Below are 17,600 nucleotides of genomic sequence, written 5' to 3'. Positions count from 1 at the left end.
GACACATGGAGGGAGAGATGAGAGGTTAAGAGTTGCTAGATGGCACGAGGTGGTGAAGAGCTGGTGTGACAGTTGAAGAGGCTTCAGGCTAACAATGAGTGGACAGACAATGACAATGTGCAAAGAGTGCAAGATCTGATGTACTGGAGAATATTATCTTGATAACCCAAGTACTAAACGGGCAACATGTGGAGACTACAGATGGAAGACTGAAGTGGTGGAAGTGCAGACTAGAGGGTAATATCAATGGCATGTTATCTCTGAAGTATTTTTGGAGATAAATTTGAAAGCAAATCCTCAGACTAGCCAGGACGTGTTTCCAGAACATGTGAACTTGATTTGATTTGGGAAGATTGGTCGTTTTTATTTTGTGTAAATTTTAGAATGGAAGTGCTGCTCTTGAAGACAATCAATAATTCATTTTTTATCTGAAAAAAGCACATCTATCACATCCATTGTGCAAATGATACTGCAATGGAGGTCCGACACCTGCAAAACAAAGTGGATTGGAGTCCGGAGCACCCTGCCAGGTTGGCAGCCTTGATGAAGTGTTTGAACCATGTGGTCCACTGAGAGCATGGAGCCTGAGGAAGCACACACCCAGAGCAATTTCTTCAGTAAGGTGGATGTGCCGGATCATGCTCACTACATTGTCGCCCTATTTGTCTTCGTCATCGGCACATTGGGTATCACCGGCAACGTGCTGGTGATGTTCGCCTTCTACAGGTGGGTGAATGTTTTTTGCTTTCAATTTTTATTTTGAGTCACTTTGTGTGTATCTTTAATTCCAAATTAATACAATCACCCTTGACATTTTTAAATATGGGTGTCTTTTAACAGTGCACTCAAGTGATGCTTCATTAAAATAGAGATAAAATACTGTATATTTGTGTTCTTTCTGTGCCCCATGGTTGTTAGAAATTCTTTTATAATTTTGATGAGACATAAATCATGTTTTGTGGCTTGGTTAAATTTATTGCTGATATACAGTCTTTTTTTAAAAATTCTTCTGGTGATTAAAAAGGGTTTGTAAAAAGTGGTGATTACTAAAATAATCTTGACTTAAAGTATCCTGGCCAACAGATTATATTAGCTCCAGTGATGTTTACCACTGGACCAAATCAACTTTGAATATTACGTAACTTACAGACTACTGACTACCAGGTGTTCCAGATTAGATCACAACCAACACTATGGAGTACATGTGTACTATATTTGTATGTCATTTGCAATGTAAATTGTATCTCAAATTTCTGTTTCACATTTTAAAAAATATTTTTTCTGCAATTTAAGTATTTTCATCCTCTTTCGTGACACAATCTATAACTAAACAAAAGGTTTTTTATGTTATAGTACTGTGTATTTACAGTCCATCCATCCATCCATTTCATTGACGACGAGATGACCACAATCATCTCGTCTTCAACCTTGGGGGTCACGGGTGTTGCTGGAGCCAATCCCAGCTGGCTATGAGTCAGGAGGCGTTGTAAGCCCTGGATGCATCAACAGTGGATTGTGGGGCCCAGACCAATAATATATTTTAAAAAATTACAAATGATTTCAAATATTGTGTGTAGTTTTGAAGATGACATAATCTTTAACAAATCAAGCAGGAAGTATGTGTCTGATACAATTCATTATGTAATATATGTAATGTGGACCACTATGTACCTTTTATTGTTGAACTGACCTAAACTGTTACAGAAACTGGGTCAGAGACAGTGTGTGTGTGTGTGGTTGTGTGTGTGTGTGTGTGTGTGTGTGTGTGTGTGTTCTGGGGATTGACAAGAGCTTTTCCATCTGTCCATCACCGTTGTAGGATTACATGAGTTCTCCATTGTATTACTGGTGTTATTTTGTTTTAACAGAGTTTGAAATGTAGTGTTTTAGGTTCCAAGAAACTACACACACACATGCACGCAACTACATATACACACACACATGCACGCACACGCAAGCACACGCACGCACGCACATGCATGCACGCACACGCATGCACGCACACGCACGCATCCATCCGTCCGTCCGTCCGTCCAGAAACTCCAAAAACCCTTCCAAACCCAGGATCACCTAATGAAACGAGTGATGCTGTCATGCTTCCAAATTTTAAAAAAAATCTCATCTGAATTAACCAAAATACTCTGCTATGGATTTAACATTTCGTTAGGAGGACAACAGGAAGACTGCCCTTGCAGAACACTTCTATTTTCCAAAATCAACAAAAGTCTACTTTAGTTCTGTTGGTAATGAGAAATGTATCCCTGCAAGACACCAAATACGTAATAGAAATACTGTACATAACGGAAAGATAATAGACTGACATTATATCACATAATTAAGATCACAGTAATGTTAAGGATTTAATAAAATAATCCTTCTTTCAATTAAATGTCAAGTTTCATCATCACAGACCTCCATTTCTTGTGGAACAAGGAAGAGTCAAGAAAAATGCTTTGTCTGAATGTGGGCCCAATCCCAAATTCTACTTCTGACCCTGCCACTCAAACCTACCCACCATTTTGCACACCCCTCATGGATTAGGTCTTGTAGTCTTTTAGGGGTCAAGGGATAGCAGCCATTGTGCCTTTCAGATGGGCTTCCAAAGAAGAATTTTCAGATGCAGACTTAAAACTAAGAGGTAGAAGATTTCTGGGAGAAAATCCCAGAAATCTTTGCCAACACAGGTAGCATAAGTGAATGGTGGCTACTGTTCCTGTAAAAGAACTGTATAAATATCATATCTTTGCAAGTAACTGAAAAATTGTTAAAAATTTATAGGTTTGCAGTTGAATGTAGATCAACATAAATATGTAACTGGTTTTAACACATTCTTAAGAAAAAACCCCACAATTTCCATTTCCATGCACAGTAACCTTATGCAGTTTTAGATATATGTTATGTTTGCCTATATACTATTGTTCTCCTGCAAATTAGGTCAGATTTATTTTTCACTAGTTGATTATCGTAATAAACATGCTTGTACAATACTTTGATGGAGCAAACCAGGCATCTAATCTAATTTACAGCTGAAAAGAAACTGCGCTGCCTAAGTGCTGTGGGAGAGAGTGACCCAACTGCTGCATTTGTTTATCCATTTATAAATATTTGCAATTATTATCTTAACCATAACATAAATTGATGTGATGAGTCCTGTCCCATTTTGTAGATAAATATTTCAGTCAGTATCCCTTGTGTCTGCAATCAACAGGGTTGAAATAGAGATTGGGTCTGAAATCCTTGTCAAGATAAATAGTATTTTTGGGCCGATCTATAATTAAAGACAGGTTGTCAACTTAGATGCTTAAAACATTAAAAACATTATTTGTGTCATAGACATGAACGTGAGACATGAATTATGTGAATACTGACAAATTACTGCAACGAAATTACACAACAGTAAAATAATCACTTTCTGCAAACATAAGCAGAAAAGTGAGTACAGAATGTTGACAAAAGTCAGATATATGGTATTAAGAAGACACCCAGTGTCTTCTAGTCCTTTCTTGGGGAGTCAGTGTGCATATTGTAGGGGTACATAAGCTATGAGTCCATTACAAACAGTAAATAGTGTATGCAACATTCCTTCATGTTGTGGTGCAAATACATATTATATCAGCACTGATTTTTTTTGCAGTCTTGCTAATTGGATATACTGTACATCTTTATAGCAATAAAGTCTCTCTCTCCCTTTCTGCCCCCCCTCTAGCAACAAGAAGCTTCGTAACCTGCCAAACTACTTTATCATGAACCTGGCAGTCAGCGACTTTCTCATGGCCTTCACACAGTCCCCCATCTTCTTCATCAACTGTCTCTACAAGGAATGGATGTTTGGAGAGATGGGTAATTCTCTCCTTTGTTTTATATTGCATCGCACTGAAAGTCAGAGCTACTCTTAAACTCAAGAACATATTTTCTGAAGCAGCATCTTGCTGTTATTACATCCTGCTTCAAAGCGGTGATGTATGGTTATTGTTAGGGTTCATCCATATGAATGAATGATTCCCTTCGTTAGTCCACCAAATTTCTTTGCAACCATTGCAGATAGAAAGATGAAACAAAGCACATTGCTCGGGCAACAAAGGGGATGAAAATTAGATGATGACCTTGACCTTGAGAAAACTAGGTCAAGGTCAAATTTCAACTATTGTACACTCAGGAACTGAAAAAGATAGAAAGACGAGGGAGAAGGCCAAAGTGAGTAAGACCATAGATCAAAGCCAGTGCTTTGATGTACCTATGCACTAGCTTGAATCTAGCTTCGACCTACCCTGAAAGTTCAAAGCTATGCACTAATCAGGTACTACTTTCAGGTCGCAGGATGTTGCAACAACTGCCTTGTTGGTTTTGGTTCTGCTCTTCAGTTGTTTATTTGTTGGTTTTTGTTCATTATCTGCAGGATGTAAAATGTACGCATTCTGCGGAGCCCTGTTTGGCATTGCCTCCATGATTAACCTCTTGGCCATCTCTATCGACCGATACGTGGTTATCACTAAGCCTCTCCAGGCCATCCACTGGAGCTCCAAACGAAGAACTGCTCTAGCTATCCTAATGGTCTGGCTTTACTCTTTGGCATGGAGTCTGGCTCCTCTTATTGGCTGGAGTGAGTTTATTCAACTTGGAAGTCTTATTGTCCTCCTTTTCTTGCTACACAACTAATATAAAAAAATCTTGTGAGTTGAGTAGTAGAACCATTCTGCAATCCATGTGGACCACCTCTTATCATTTTCTACTGGTTTACAGACATTACATCATACAGATTATTCAAAAAATAACTCAAAGGATCTGATGCTATGATTTGACAACATTTTCTTGAACATTTGAGAACAATTTTCTTTCTTTTGCCATTTTAGGCTCCTACATCCCAGAGGGCTTGATGACATCTTGTACTTGGGATTATGTCACATACACACCGGCCAACAGAAGCTACACAATGATGTTGTGCTGTTTTGTTTTCTTCATTCCGCTAGGAATCATTTCGTTTTGCTACATTTTCATGTTTGTGGCTATAAGGAATACTGGCAGGTACTGTAATTTGATATTTCTGAAAATGGAAATTCATGAGCTATGGAATATTTTTACATATATTAATTGTTATCTGCCTCTGCTACAACAGGGTCATAAAATAAGTAAACAAGTAAAAGAAACCCAAAATGATAGTAAAACCACAACACATAACAAAGCTTACCTTCTGTTTGTTGTAGGTATGACAGCTAATTCCATGCAGATATAATGGTTTTTAGGTGAACTGAATTGCAATTTCCTTTTTTAAAAAAAAAAATTTTGATTGTTCCTAATGCATTATCCAATTCCTGAGAAGTTTGTGCACTGCTGGTATCTATGAATACAGAACAGTTCTGCTATCTGCTATCACACCCAAGAAAACCTTAAATTTGTTTTTGGGTCTACTGCTTCTCAAAACTGTACTGCTCCACCTGCAGGGAAGTGGAACGTTTAGGCACTCAGGTGAGGAAGTCTGCCTTGATCCAGCAGAAGTCCATCAGAAGAGAGTGGAAGTTGGCGAAGATCGCCTTTGTCGTGATTGTTGTTTATGTCCTTTCCTGGTCACCGTACGCCTGTGTCACTCTGATTTCTTGGGCAGGGTAAGACTTATTTTGTAGATGTAAATACAATCATTTTTATTATACTTATATAGTTTTTCTATCATTTATCTGTTGTATTTAAAACAGCCTCTATACCACGTGGTAATCAGTATTCTCTGAAGACTCTGACTTTGAAGATTCTGTGTGCCCATTGAAAGTTGACAGAAGTCCCCCTGTACAATTTCTATAACAAATGTGCTTTACAAAAAGTCCTTGGTCCAAACAAGACAAACATACATCACTTAAAATATCCTGCCGGTAACCTAAAATGGTATCAGAAGAGGAGGGAAAATAATGTAAAGGCTCCACGCTGAAGGTAGCTATAGTTACTATTCAATGTTTGATTTGTCTTTCAAAATACATATAGCCAACTTACAAACATTCATTCAGCATACCATGATACATTCAAACAGGCTATTATGTAAATATAGAGTTTTTCTGTATTTTGAGCAATTACTCGGATGTGGCCAGACTGAGATGGTTTGGACATGTCCAGAGGAGAGATAGTGAATATATTGGTAGAAGGATGCTGAGTTTTGAACTGCCAGACAGGAGGCCTAGAGGAAGACCAAAGAGGAGCTTTGGTCTTCCTCTAGGCCTTATGGATGTAACGAGGGAGAACATGAAGGTAGTTGGTGTGAGAGAAGAGGATTCAAAGGACAGGTTTAGATGGAGGCAATTGATTCACTGTGGCGACCCCTGAAGGGAAAAGCTGAAAGGAAAAGAAGAAGTTTGATGTCACAGATTTTATTGTTAAAACCACTCTTTTTCTCCCTCTTTATGTCTTTGCATACAATAACAGCAACAACAATGACAGTAATAATATTAATAATAATAATAATGCGGTATGTGTACACTTGCATCACTTTACATTGTCACTGGATTGCATGACAACAAGGCTAAATGTAATCACATATCTATCTAACAGCTTCTTTACAAATAATCTATCTAAATGTATGAAATGGTTCATTTAGAAAATGCATTCTGTACTCATAAAGTGACACCACAGTCCAACTCTAGTCCTGTGTGGTACACTGTCATTCTGTAATGTTGTGTCAGCTCCTTTGGATGTGACAGAAAGTTGCTCATACTGTATGTCCTCTGTTTCTCTGACCGATCACAACATTCACTGAACCACATGTCTCCTCTGCGACACACAGAAGGATGGGCGTAGTTATGTAACTCTGAGGTCACATTTTTTCCTACTCATTCAAAGTAGCATATGATGCATATGATTTTTTACACACTATCTGACTTAACCAATTTTTTGCTGTTGGCTAACCCCTACCTAATACATCCATCCATTTAATTAATATTGATTAATATTTATCAATTTGTTTTCATGCTAACGCAGAAGACTAGAAGATTAACATGATGAACCTTTTTATTCTGTTAAATGCAGACATGCGAACATCCTGTCACCATACTCCAAGGCTGTCCCAGCAGTCATAGCAAAAGCCTCCACCATCTACAATCCTTTCATCTATGCTATCATACACAGCAAATACAGGTAAATTATTGAAATCCATGTATTTGTGTTGCAACATGAACAAAGTTCATTTAACCCTCCTTTGAAGGTTTACAGCAATAATTTTTATTCTGTGTAATTTGTTAGGAAGACTCTGGCAGAGAAGTTTCCCTGCCTTCGTTTTCTGTCTCCCACTCCTCAAAAGGAATGCATCTCCTCCTCCATTAGTGAGTCCTCCTTGAGGGACTCCACCATTAGCAGGCAGTCAACAGCATCAAGGACTCACTTTATTAACACCGGAATGGTATTTTAATTCTTTTGCCTGCAGCTCTATCATTACCACTATTTAAAGTAATACTTAAGTAATTATTATTGAATGTTTCATAGCATGTATTTATGCATGTAACCCTTTCACCATCGGCTCGTAAAATATTAAACCCTTTATTTAACTATAAAGTCTTAAATTTATTCAAACTTAAATTCGTACTCATATGGTGAAAGAGCCATCTCCGTGTACATTAACAGTCTAGGATAATTTATGATTCTCACTTTCTAAAATAAATATCGAGAGGCACTGGGAATACTTCCGGAGTTTAACCCTTAATGATAATATAAACTACACTAAACACCATAAACAAGCAAAAACACACACAAAGACTTGATATTACTTTGGAAAATTAACAATATTTACGTACCAACACCAACCCTATAATGTGAAAAATAAAGAAAATAGAATATAAATACCAACGCAAATACCTGGGGTTTTATATTAATTAGTCATAGTTTTAGAGTGTAGTTTGAGTAATTAGTCTTAGTTTCGAGTGCACTCTTTAGTTCAAGTTACCTTAGCAAGCTTGCATTTGTTTTTTCGTTGGCACACTTCATAGTTTGAGCTCATGTATGGTACCTCCGTGTGGGAAATCACTCAGCAAAGAAATCCTCTTCTGGTTTCTCCTCGAAACCAGCACAACATTCATGAACCTGCTGAAGTAGTACACCTGTGCATCATTGCCGGCTTTATGCCCTCCTACTTCCTGTCACACGCAGGTGAACTAGAAGTTAATTGGACAGATCAACACCGTTTTACACAACTTTTAAGTTTTCAAGTATTTAACCAGCAATGAACTATATTGGTTAAAGTGCATATTTTAACTATAAATTAATATATTTTAACCTCTTATTTATCTTAATTTTTAAAAATGTAACCATGACAACTGCATAGTAATCAGGCATTCTAAATGACAGGAAAAATAATAATATAACTGATATTTATCAGGTTATTACATGTATTTATTACATTCCGCTTCAAAGCGGTGATTAATTGTAATTGTCACTGATCGTGTGTTCGTCCATTAGTCCGCCTGTCCGTCCGTCTGTCCATCCATTAGTCCATCAAATATCTTTGCAACCGTTGCAGATAGAAAGATGAAACAAAAAGCACATTACTTGGCGGCAAAGGGGATGAAAATGAGATGATGACATTGACCTTAAGAAAACTAGGTCAAGGTCAAATTTTAACTTTTGTGCACTCAGGAACTAGATAGTAAGATGAGTGAAAAGGCCATTGATCGAAGCTACTGCATTGACCTATGCAAGTAGGTCAGGGTAAAATGTTGAATTCAGGGGTGTCGCGGGATGTTGCAGTCTCTGACTGCATTGCTTCTTGTTGAAATCTGCTTTTGCTAAACATTTATTACTCAAACCTGAAGCGCATGTTTTTGGAGGTGGGAGGAAGCCGGAGAGCCCGCAGAGAAAATAACTTAATAATCAAACCTGAAAACATCCAAGATTGAAAATATCCTCTAAAATTATAAAGTTTTTTTAAGTTTCCTTTTCTTTATTGCAGACTTCTATTTAAAACTAAATCAAAGACATAGCACTACGTCTTTTCCTACTTCTCTGCACTTTTTATATCACTCTTGCACAGTTTACATCTTGTTACACAGGAAAATAAGTAATTGATACAAAGGTGACAAAGGTGGTATGTTCAGATATATCTGACAGAGTTTACCATAGCTTATTTGCTTATTTTTTGTGACATAGTTTTCATTAATTAATTTAAATTTGTAATAAAATGAATTAAACAATGAAATTATGTGCAGATCCACAGTGAATTACTTTCCTTGGGTTCAGTTAAACTCAAATTAGTTATGTTATGACTGACAGGTATTAAGAGACGTAGAGGTGGACCTTGTGGACGGGAAATCAGGTGATTCCTTCAGAAGATCGTCGTCATATAGAGACAGGTCACATAAGAAGCACTTCGATCAGGAGACTCACACAGCAGGGAAGGTAAAGAAACGCAATGAGAAAAAAGTGTGAAAACATTATTGGTGAAACTGTTGTGTTCAGATTATCCTAATGGTTTTTCTTCTCTTTTTTTCTTCATCTTTTTTAAAATATATTTTTCAGCATCTGTCCACCACAGCTGACTCATTGACTGTCTGTGAGCATCAACTGGTTTCCAGCTCTCTTACCATTGCTACCATACCCCTACTCGTTCTAACTAAGAAGCGTAGCCATAGTCTGACCAGTGAGATTACAGATGCAAGAGAGGAGAAAGACAGCCTCAGTGATATGCTGGGCACTTACAAAAGCGAGTCCTTCGAATCCATAAATTTTGTAAAAGTTGCAACCAATGATCCCATAACACCTCAGGGTGTTCCACGAATAATTGTCATCAGTCCCACGTCTGAAAGCAGCCTCATCAACCATGACAGTGTCTGCATAGAGGAGAGTGTTGAGGCTATGGAGAACAATGTTTTTGTAAGCAAAAACTTCTAATCAGAAGATTTTGTGGTTGTGGACCTGCTCTCTTGACCAGCTAGAGCCACATGATAATTTTCTACTCCCATAGAAAATGAAGATTATTAAGACATCAGACTACATGCAACATTACTGTCTTCTCTTCCTGCCAAGAGTGATTTGGATACGAGCAAAATATCCATCCACTGAAACTATTATTCTATTTTTGAGCTTGATGACTCGACCATGACATGGCAAATTATTGTTAATTTCAAAAAGAAATAGCTAAGAAAATGCAATAGCAATGCAAAGGAAGCAGATAATAAGTTCCATATTTTGTGATGATGTAGTGTAATAAGTATATTCTGTTTTTGTTGTGTGACACTAGGTCCTGTAAACAGTAAGGATATTCCCATCTACAGTAGGACAGAGACATTGGTCTACTGACAAGGCTAATCACAACCCAGTCTGTCTCATGAAACAATGACCTGTTTAGATTTCTTTGTGTGGTAACTTGTGATATGTCATGTAATGCTATTGAAACTGTACTCTGTGACAAGTGGTTCCTTTACAAAGGAACCACTTTTCCACAGATAACAACCAAACGGCATCGTATTACTTTCATTGTCTTTGGATATATTGTTGACAGTCTGAGTGAGTCTATGTTTCAAAAACCCATTACAGGAATCAAACACCAATGATTAGACTTATTTTAACATATGACCAAATACATTTTCTATTTTTATGGATGTTCAATTTGATGCACTTTTTATGATCAACGCTTTCATTTTTTTGATACTCCGGAAAATTCCCATCAGACTAAAAGGCAACTCTTCCTGCTGTGCAGTATCTGCCACATGGACAAGAATAGCAAACCTGCTCACATGGCTCACTGCAGGTCACTTGGATAAGTATATTATAACATGTTAAGTGCTACGTGTTATTTATATGACTTAACAGTTAGATTGAAATTATGTTAAACCAAACAGATATGAAGTGACAATGGACAGCAACTGTCTATTTTATTGCACATTTCTGAGACTTACTTTAAACAGAATATAAAAGGTGTTAAGATGATGTACAAAAGCAAAAAGAAATTACTGGTAGTAGAATGCTAATCATTCAGACTGAAGGCGTATTCAGTGTTGGCTGTCTTGAGATTGGTTTTCTTCGGTAGAAAAGAAACCTATTTTACAAATGATGCACTTATTTAAACGATAAAGTTTTTTTTGTGACACATGCTGATTTTTGTGTGCTCTTTTTCAAATCCCTTTCAAGATTAATCATGCTGAATAAATATTATCAATAAACATGAATCTTTTGCTTCAGGAAATTTTGTGGAGATACACTTAGCATGTTTTAGAACATGTCTTTTTAAGAACATGACCGGACAATGACAATTCTATAAACGTGTAATCTAGAAGACATTTTAAAAAAGTGTTTTATAACAATTTTATCATAATATCAATGTGACTAATGTTTTATGCACTGTTGTTCTTCCCATTATTGTATGTTACTGTTAACTCCATAAACATACAGGCAGCAGACATCACCATTCAAATATCATATTCATTAAGTTCAAAACTGGTTGTGTCTGAACTTCATGTTGAATATTTTTGGCAATGAAATAACTATATTTAGAGAAAAATAAAGGACCAGATTAAAGACAGTGTTTCAGTTTGCTCCATCTCATCATACATTATTACAGTAGTCTACATTACAACATATATCCTTCAGGTAACTCATTACATATGTGATCTCAGCAAGGGTTTGTTCTGATCTGCTGAAAGCCATAGTGGGTCAGTCGCATCAATTGTAATGACAGGAAATAGCCATTAGGGGGATGTAGTGAATTGTTTTGTTTCTGCAAGGGTTACTGAATATGGAAATGAAATGAAATGTACTGTATTGTTCCCCACAGTGCTTTGGAGGTGAACTGCCACCCCTCATTTCCAGTTCAAGACTTGGCTACTGCCGCATATATATATATATGTGTGTGTGAGTGTGTGTGTGTGTGTGTGTGTGTGTGTGTGTGTGTGTGTGTGTGTGTGTGTGTGTGTGTGTATGTGTGTGTATACATATATATATATTGTATATATATACTGTATATATATACATACTGTATGTATATATATACTGTATATATATACATACTGTATGTATATATGTATATTCTGCGTGGGATGAAGTCGGAAACTCACAAGGCTGTGATTGTGAAATTGGTATTGCAGTACTGGAAGACACCAGAGGGATTACAGTCCCCAGTTGTATAACCTTTGCGTTGTCACCTGTATGCCTCGTGTTATTCTGCGGTTCTGGGTTGGCAGTCGGTGACCCAGCGGGTAAAGGAGTTGGAAACCCACAAGGCCACGGTCCTGGGGCCCAGGCCGCAGCGCAGGGTGCAGCTATAGCCATTCAAGTAGATGCAACTACCATCTACGTGGATCCCGCTGCCGGTCCCCCCATGGGCTCAGCTGCCTGCCCCATGGCAGCCAGCAGCCAGAAGCCAGCGGTCATCCTCTCCCTTCGGACAGTTATGCATGATATGTCCCTCCCATCCAGAAAGAAAAAGAAAGAGTTGTGTATGATTGACTGTATCTATGACCTAAGAGAAAGACTACATCAGTGGAGGTAAATAACAACCAGTTTACCATCATAGCAGGCCTCTGATGTAAGTCATACCTGATATGAATCTGTTGAACCTTTATGTGGATGGATTCATGGGTCTAATTTTGTCCAGCTGAGCAATGTACCTGGAAATTGTTTAAGTTTCAAATGTGATTATTTTTTAAGTTTACTGCCTTTTAAAGACTTTTTATATATTCCACAAGGTTATGCAGCATGAGGAGTTCACCACTGTAGGTGAATTTGTCTAAAGACAGTGGAGATGGAAGATGCTATACAACCACATTATGAGTATCATTTATTTAACCCACAATGAACACTGTTAATAATTTAGTTTGTTTAAGACAAATGGATCTCAACTGTCATGTCTCTAGTGCATTTGTTCATTTTTCTAAAAAAGAAATCAATAATGACTTAAAAATGTAAACGTTAGATATAAAAGAAATTGATTTATTTTGTTCTCTAATTGGTTATTCAATGTCTTTAGGAAAAGACTTTTTTTTCTGAATTAAAGATACATGTACTTTGTACTGTGAGTCCCTGATGGTGCATTACATGAGAATTAAGTCACTTTAATTTTTATTAAGCTGAAGAAGGAATCACCTTCGAAGCAATTCCCTTTCTGATTAGCTCTAAAGGTCTCTTAAAACTACCCTGAAGCAAAGGTGTACTGTTTTATATATGTGATATGTCTTCCTGCCTTCTTTTATTCTTTGATTTGCATTACATTTTCTATATGATATTACAATGTCTAGTTTCTATTTTTAATCTTTTTTAATTACTTATGCTATACATCTTGACCAGGAAGTAGAGATTTTGTGTCTTAATGTACTTTCCATGACTACCTCACCAACAGACCACAGTTCTTCAGGCTAAGGAACGCCACGTCTGATACTGTGGTCAGCTGCATCGGTGCTCCACAGGGGACTGTCTTGTCCCCAATCCTCTTCACCCCCTACACGGCAGACTACTGCTACAAAACAGAACTGTGTCACATCCAGAAGTTCGCAGATGACACAGCCATCGTGGGATGGATCAGGGACAATGACGAGGAGGAGTATAGATACGTGGTGAAGGACTTTGTTGACTGGTGTCACAGCAACAGCTCAACACCTCCAAAACTAAAGAGCTGGTCATCGACTTCAGGAGGGGCAGACCCCAACCTAGACCAGTTCTGATAGGAACAGAGGAGGTGGAGATTGTGCAGACCTATAGATATGTTGGGCTGTGGTCGCCAGCGTCCTGTCTTACGCTGTGGTGTGTTGGGGAGGGAGAGTGACCATGGCAGATCTCTCCAGGCTGGAAAAGCTGATCAGGCAGGCCAGCTAAGTGGTCGGGATGAAGCTGGACCCTCTGGCAACGCTGGCAGAGAAGACAAACTGCTGGGCATCATGGATAATGTCAGCCACCCTCTGCACACCATTACCAATAACCAGAGGAGCCTGAGAAGCCTGAGCAGCCAGAAGATGCACCTCCCAACATGCAGGACAAACAGACTGAAGAACTTTATCCCCCGAGCCATTAAACTGCTCAACTCCTCTCTGGGGGAGATGAAGAAAAAGGGAGTTCACATGAGAGCAGAGGGGTGACGGAAACAATGCACCATACACACTAATGTAACATTCAGTCCATGCCTATCCAGGTTTATTTATTCATGCCCTTTATTCCTGAGCCCATTTAGGTCTCTGTATTTGTATATTCCTTTATTTAGTGGGTTATTTAATATTTATTATTCTCTCTGTCTGGTGGGTTATTATTTATTACACTTTCTATTTGGTGTTGGCATTACTTTCTGTGTGTCTTTTCTTTGTGTGTACGTACTGTGCTGTGTGTAATGTGACGGAGAAATTAATTTCCCTGATGGAACCTCCTAAGGGATGAATAAAGTCCTACTCTACTCTACTCTCTACTTGTCATAGCTAAACGAAATTTAAATACAAATAAATAGATTGCTTTAAAATACCTGCAAGCATGTGGATGTTTAACACAATGGAAGTGCACATCCTGTAGTTTTGTTTATTCATAATTTTTATAACTTTATTTCGAGTTTCAAATTTATTTATTCTCATGTAGCCCCGATTCACAAAGAATGTCTCAAAGGGCTTTATAATCTGCACATGGACAATATCCCTCTGACCTTTGTGTACTGCGGGCAGCACGACCCTCACATCGGATAAGGAACAACTCCCCCCAAAACCCTTTTAACATGGGAAAAAATGGATGGGAGAAACCTCAGGAAGACTGCAGAGGAGGGACCCCTCTTCCAGGAGTGGACAGACGAAGCAATAGATATCGCATGTACAGATTAACGACACAGTAATAATAACAATAATAAATGTATGACAAAGGCACGCTGATCCATCCAGTAGAGTGAGACACCACCAGCCGATGAAGCACACAGAGGTCACCAATTGCAGAGGACCCACCACTCTGAGGAAAGACCAAATAATGCCTAAGTCATTGTTCTCAAAAAAGTTACAGTGTATGATTACCTCTGCCAAAACCCAAAAACCACAGCTGAACCCAATGAAATGGAACCAGACTCCCCTAGTGGATGGTGATGCAGGTCCATTGTGTAACTTTTGATATCGCCAGCCAAGGAAGCAGTCAGAGGTCACCGATTGCTGATGATCCACCACACAAAGGCCTGAGAGAGAGAACAGGAGAGGGAGGGAGAGAGATAGAGAGAACAGGGGCAAGAGTGGTGCTAGAGGGACCAGAATGGCAGAGGATTAATGGGAGACAGGGGCCTAAGTAAGAAATCCTACGGCTCGTCGGCAGGACTAGGCTAAACCTAAACATTGAGACTGCCCCCCCCAATATTAGTTATATGTTAGGAAGAACAGATACGTTTTGAATCTAGATTTAAAGATATCTACGGATTCAGACTTTCTAATATCTATGGGGAGATTATTCCACAGGAAAGGGGCACGATAGGAGAAGGCCCTCTGTCCAGCTGACTTCTTTTTAACTCTAAGAACACACAAGTGACCTGTATTCTGAGAGCAGAGAGCCGTCATCGGAGTGTAAGGTTTAATCAGATCCCACAAGTAGGTGGGAGCAAGCCCATTAATGCTTTTGTACTTCAATAGAATTACCTTAAAGTTGGATCTAACATGAATTGGGAGCCAATGTAATGCAGCTAATACTGGGGTGCTATGGTCAAATTTCCTAGTACAGGTAGTCGTCGACATACGACCGCGATTGGTCCTGACAGAGCGGTCGTAATTCGACTTGGTCGTAAATCGACTCTTAAGTAAAAATTCAATCCAGCATTGCTAGTGCTGGTGCTCCCACCAACCCAGCACGTGGGTTGGTGGGAGCGGGAGACGATCTTTTCATAATCATTGTCAGCTTTGTCTGAATTGTTCGTTTATTTTTCTCCTCATAAATTTCACGATATGGACGGAAAGCGTCGTTTGCCATCCGATCAATCCTTGCAAATGTTTCTATGTTCTATGTCCATTCCTTCAAAGTGTGCACGGAGTTTATTTAACAGGGAAAAGCCTTCTGACAAGCCTTTGGTGGTGAACATTTTTTCGGTTTCCTCCTCTTCTTTTTCTGCTTCTCTTCTCTCTTCTTCTTCCACTCTTCTTCCAGCGCGATCAGTTCTTACAGCGCAATCATTCGTAAGTTCTCCAAGGAGAGGTTTTTTGCCAGTTTTACTATTTTCTCCCGAATCTGATCAAGTTCTTCGTCACTTTCAAATCCAGCAGAAGAGTCCACGTAACGCTTGACAGTTTTTCCATACGCCATTCATATATTTCTCCGTCACAGCCTCCCAAGCAGCCCAGCCCATCAGTAGTGGGCTGGGCTGAACAGTGTGTGTGCGGCGTGGTGACTGAAGAGAGCGCGGGAGTCACAGAGCATGAGTACTGTGGCTGGAGGGAATGCCCGCGTTGCCCGGACATTGTGGTCGTAAAGTCGTTCGGTCGTAAGTTGCATAGGTCGTAAGTCGACGACTACCTGTATTAGTTAATATTCTTGCTGCTATATTGTGAACCATCTGAAGGCCCCTAGTATAAGACCGCGATAACAGAACATTGCAATAGTCAAGTCTAGAAGACACAAAGGCATGAATCAGAATCTCTGCATCAGCCATAGATAGAGAGGACCTAATTTTGGAGATATTACGTAGATGCAAAAAGGAATTCTTTGTCACCTCTTTAATATGCTGGTCAAAGGAGAGAGTTGAGTCTAACGTTACTCCAAGATTCTTGACTGTTGAACTTTGGGTTATTAAACAGTTATCTACAGATATTTTCCATCCATCCATCCATCTTCCACCACTTATCCGGAATCGGGTCGCGGGGGCAGCAGCTTCAACATGGAGCCCCAAACTTCCCTTTCCCCGGCCACATCCCCCAGGTCAGGGTCTGCCCTGAGGTCTCCTCCCAGCTGGACGTGCTAGAAACACCTCCTTAGGGAGGTTGCCCGGAGGCATCCGCACCAAATGCCCAAACCACCTCAACTGACTCTACTCTGAGCCCCTCACGAACAGCAGTGTTTCTCACCTTATCTCTAAGGGAGACACCAGCTATCCGCCTGAGAAAGCTCATTTCAGCCACTTGTATCCACGATCTCGTTCTTTCGGTCATGACCCATTGCTCATGACCATAGGTGAGGGTAGGAACGAAGATTGAATATGTAGCATATGTATGTGTATATTCACAAATTAACAATATCAAATTGGGCTTTCTCAGAAGATGTGGTTCGGCTCTAGGAGTGGAGAGAGGAAGAGAATGAGACTGAGGTTTGAATTTGGTACCATATATTTAAAAAAAATTATAGAACACAAAGAATGGCTATTCTCACAAAGGAAAAAACAAATGACATTTCTAACTTAAATTAGCTTCAAGGAAAACAAAAAAATCAATGCCGTCAAATGCATACATACAATTAATACATTCAATTCTAAAGTCCAATGAGCCCACTTAATTTGGTTTCAGTCCATATGTGCATTGCGCACAACAAAAGTTCGGGTTGTCCACAACACGGGGTTGTACCAGCGTTGACTTGAGCAGAATTTCCAGAGGGATAATGTGCAAAGTGAGGGAAGGGAATGTGTGAATGTGAGTGTGTGGGACAGACAGCAAGATTCAGTTCACTAGCATTTTTTTTTTCCAAGTTCTTTTCGTTCCTTAGCTCGCCATCCAAACCTG

The 17,600-nt window shown here is 39.1% G+C and overlaps 1 protein-coding gene across 1 annotated transcript; it reads left to right on the top strand.

Moving 5' to 3' along the window:
* On the top strand, window positions 1–11,351 carry LOC137592454 (melanopsin-A-like). The gene is made up of 10 exons (XM_068310639.1): window positions 1–237; window positions 439–726; window positions 3,707–3,840; window positions 4,397–4,600; window positions 4,851–5,022; window positions 5,439–5,600; window positions 7,003–7,110; window positions 7,216–7,372; window positions 9,235–9,360; window positions 9,481–11,351. Exons 2-10 carry the CDS (start codon window positions 560–562, stop codon window positions 9,850–9,852), a joined length of 1,602 nt encoding a protein of 533 aa, XP_068166740.1. The 5' UTR covers window positions 1–237; window positions 439–559; the 3' UTR covers window positions 9,853–11,351.
* Window positions 11,352–17,600: the final 6,249 nt, after the last annotated feature.

Source organism: Antennarius striatus, chromosome 3 (genome assembly GCF_040054535.1).
Source record: "Antennarius striatus isolate MH-2024 chromosome 3, ASM4005453v1, whole genome shotgun sequence".
Taxonomy (NCBI): Eukaryota; Metazoa; Chordata; class Actinopteri; order Lophiiformes; family Antennariidae; genus Antennarius; species Antennarius striatus.
The sequence above is the reverse complement of the archived record's forward strand: the minus strand, read 5'-3'. Positions and strand labels throughout refer to the sequence as shown.

Bases quoted from the DNA above. Each gene is read 5' to 3' on its own strand.
- LOC137592454 (XM_068310639.1), top strand. From the start codon at position 560: ATGTGGTCCACTGAGAGCATGGAGCCTGAGGAAGCACACACCCAGAGC. The intron at 3,841-4,396 runs GTAATTCTCTCC...CATTATCTGCAG, and splicing joins ATGGATGTTTGGAGAGATGG to GATGTAAAATGTACGCATTC. The intron at 5,023-5,438 runs GTACTGTAATTT...CTCCACCTGCAG, and splicing joins GCTATAAGGAATACTGGCAG to GGAAGTGGAACGTTTAGGCA.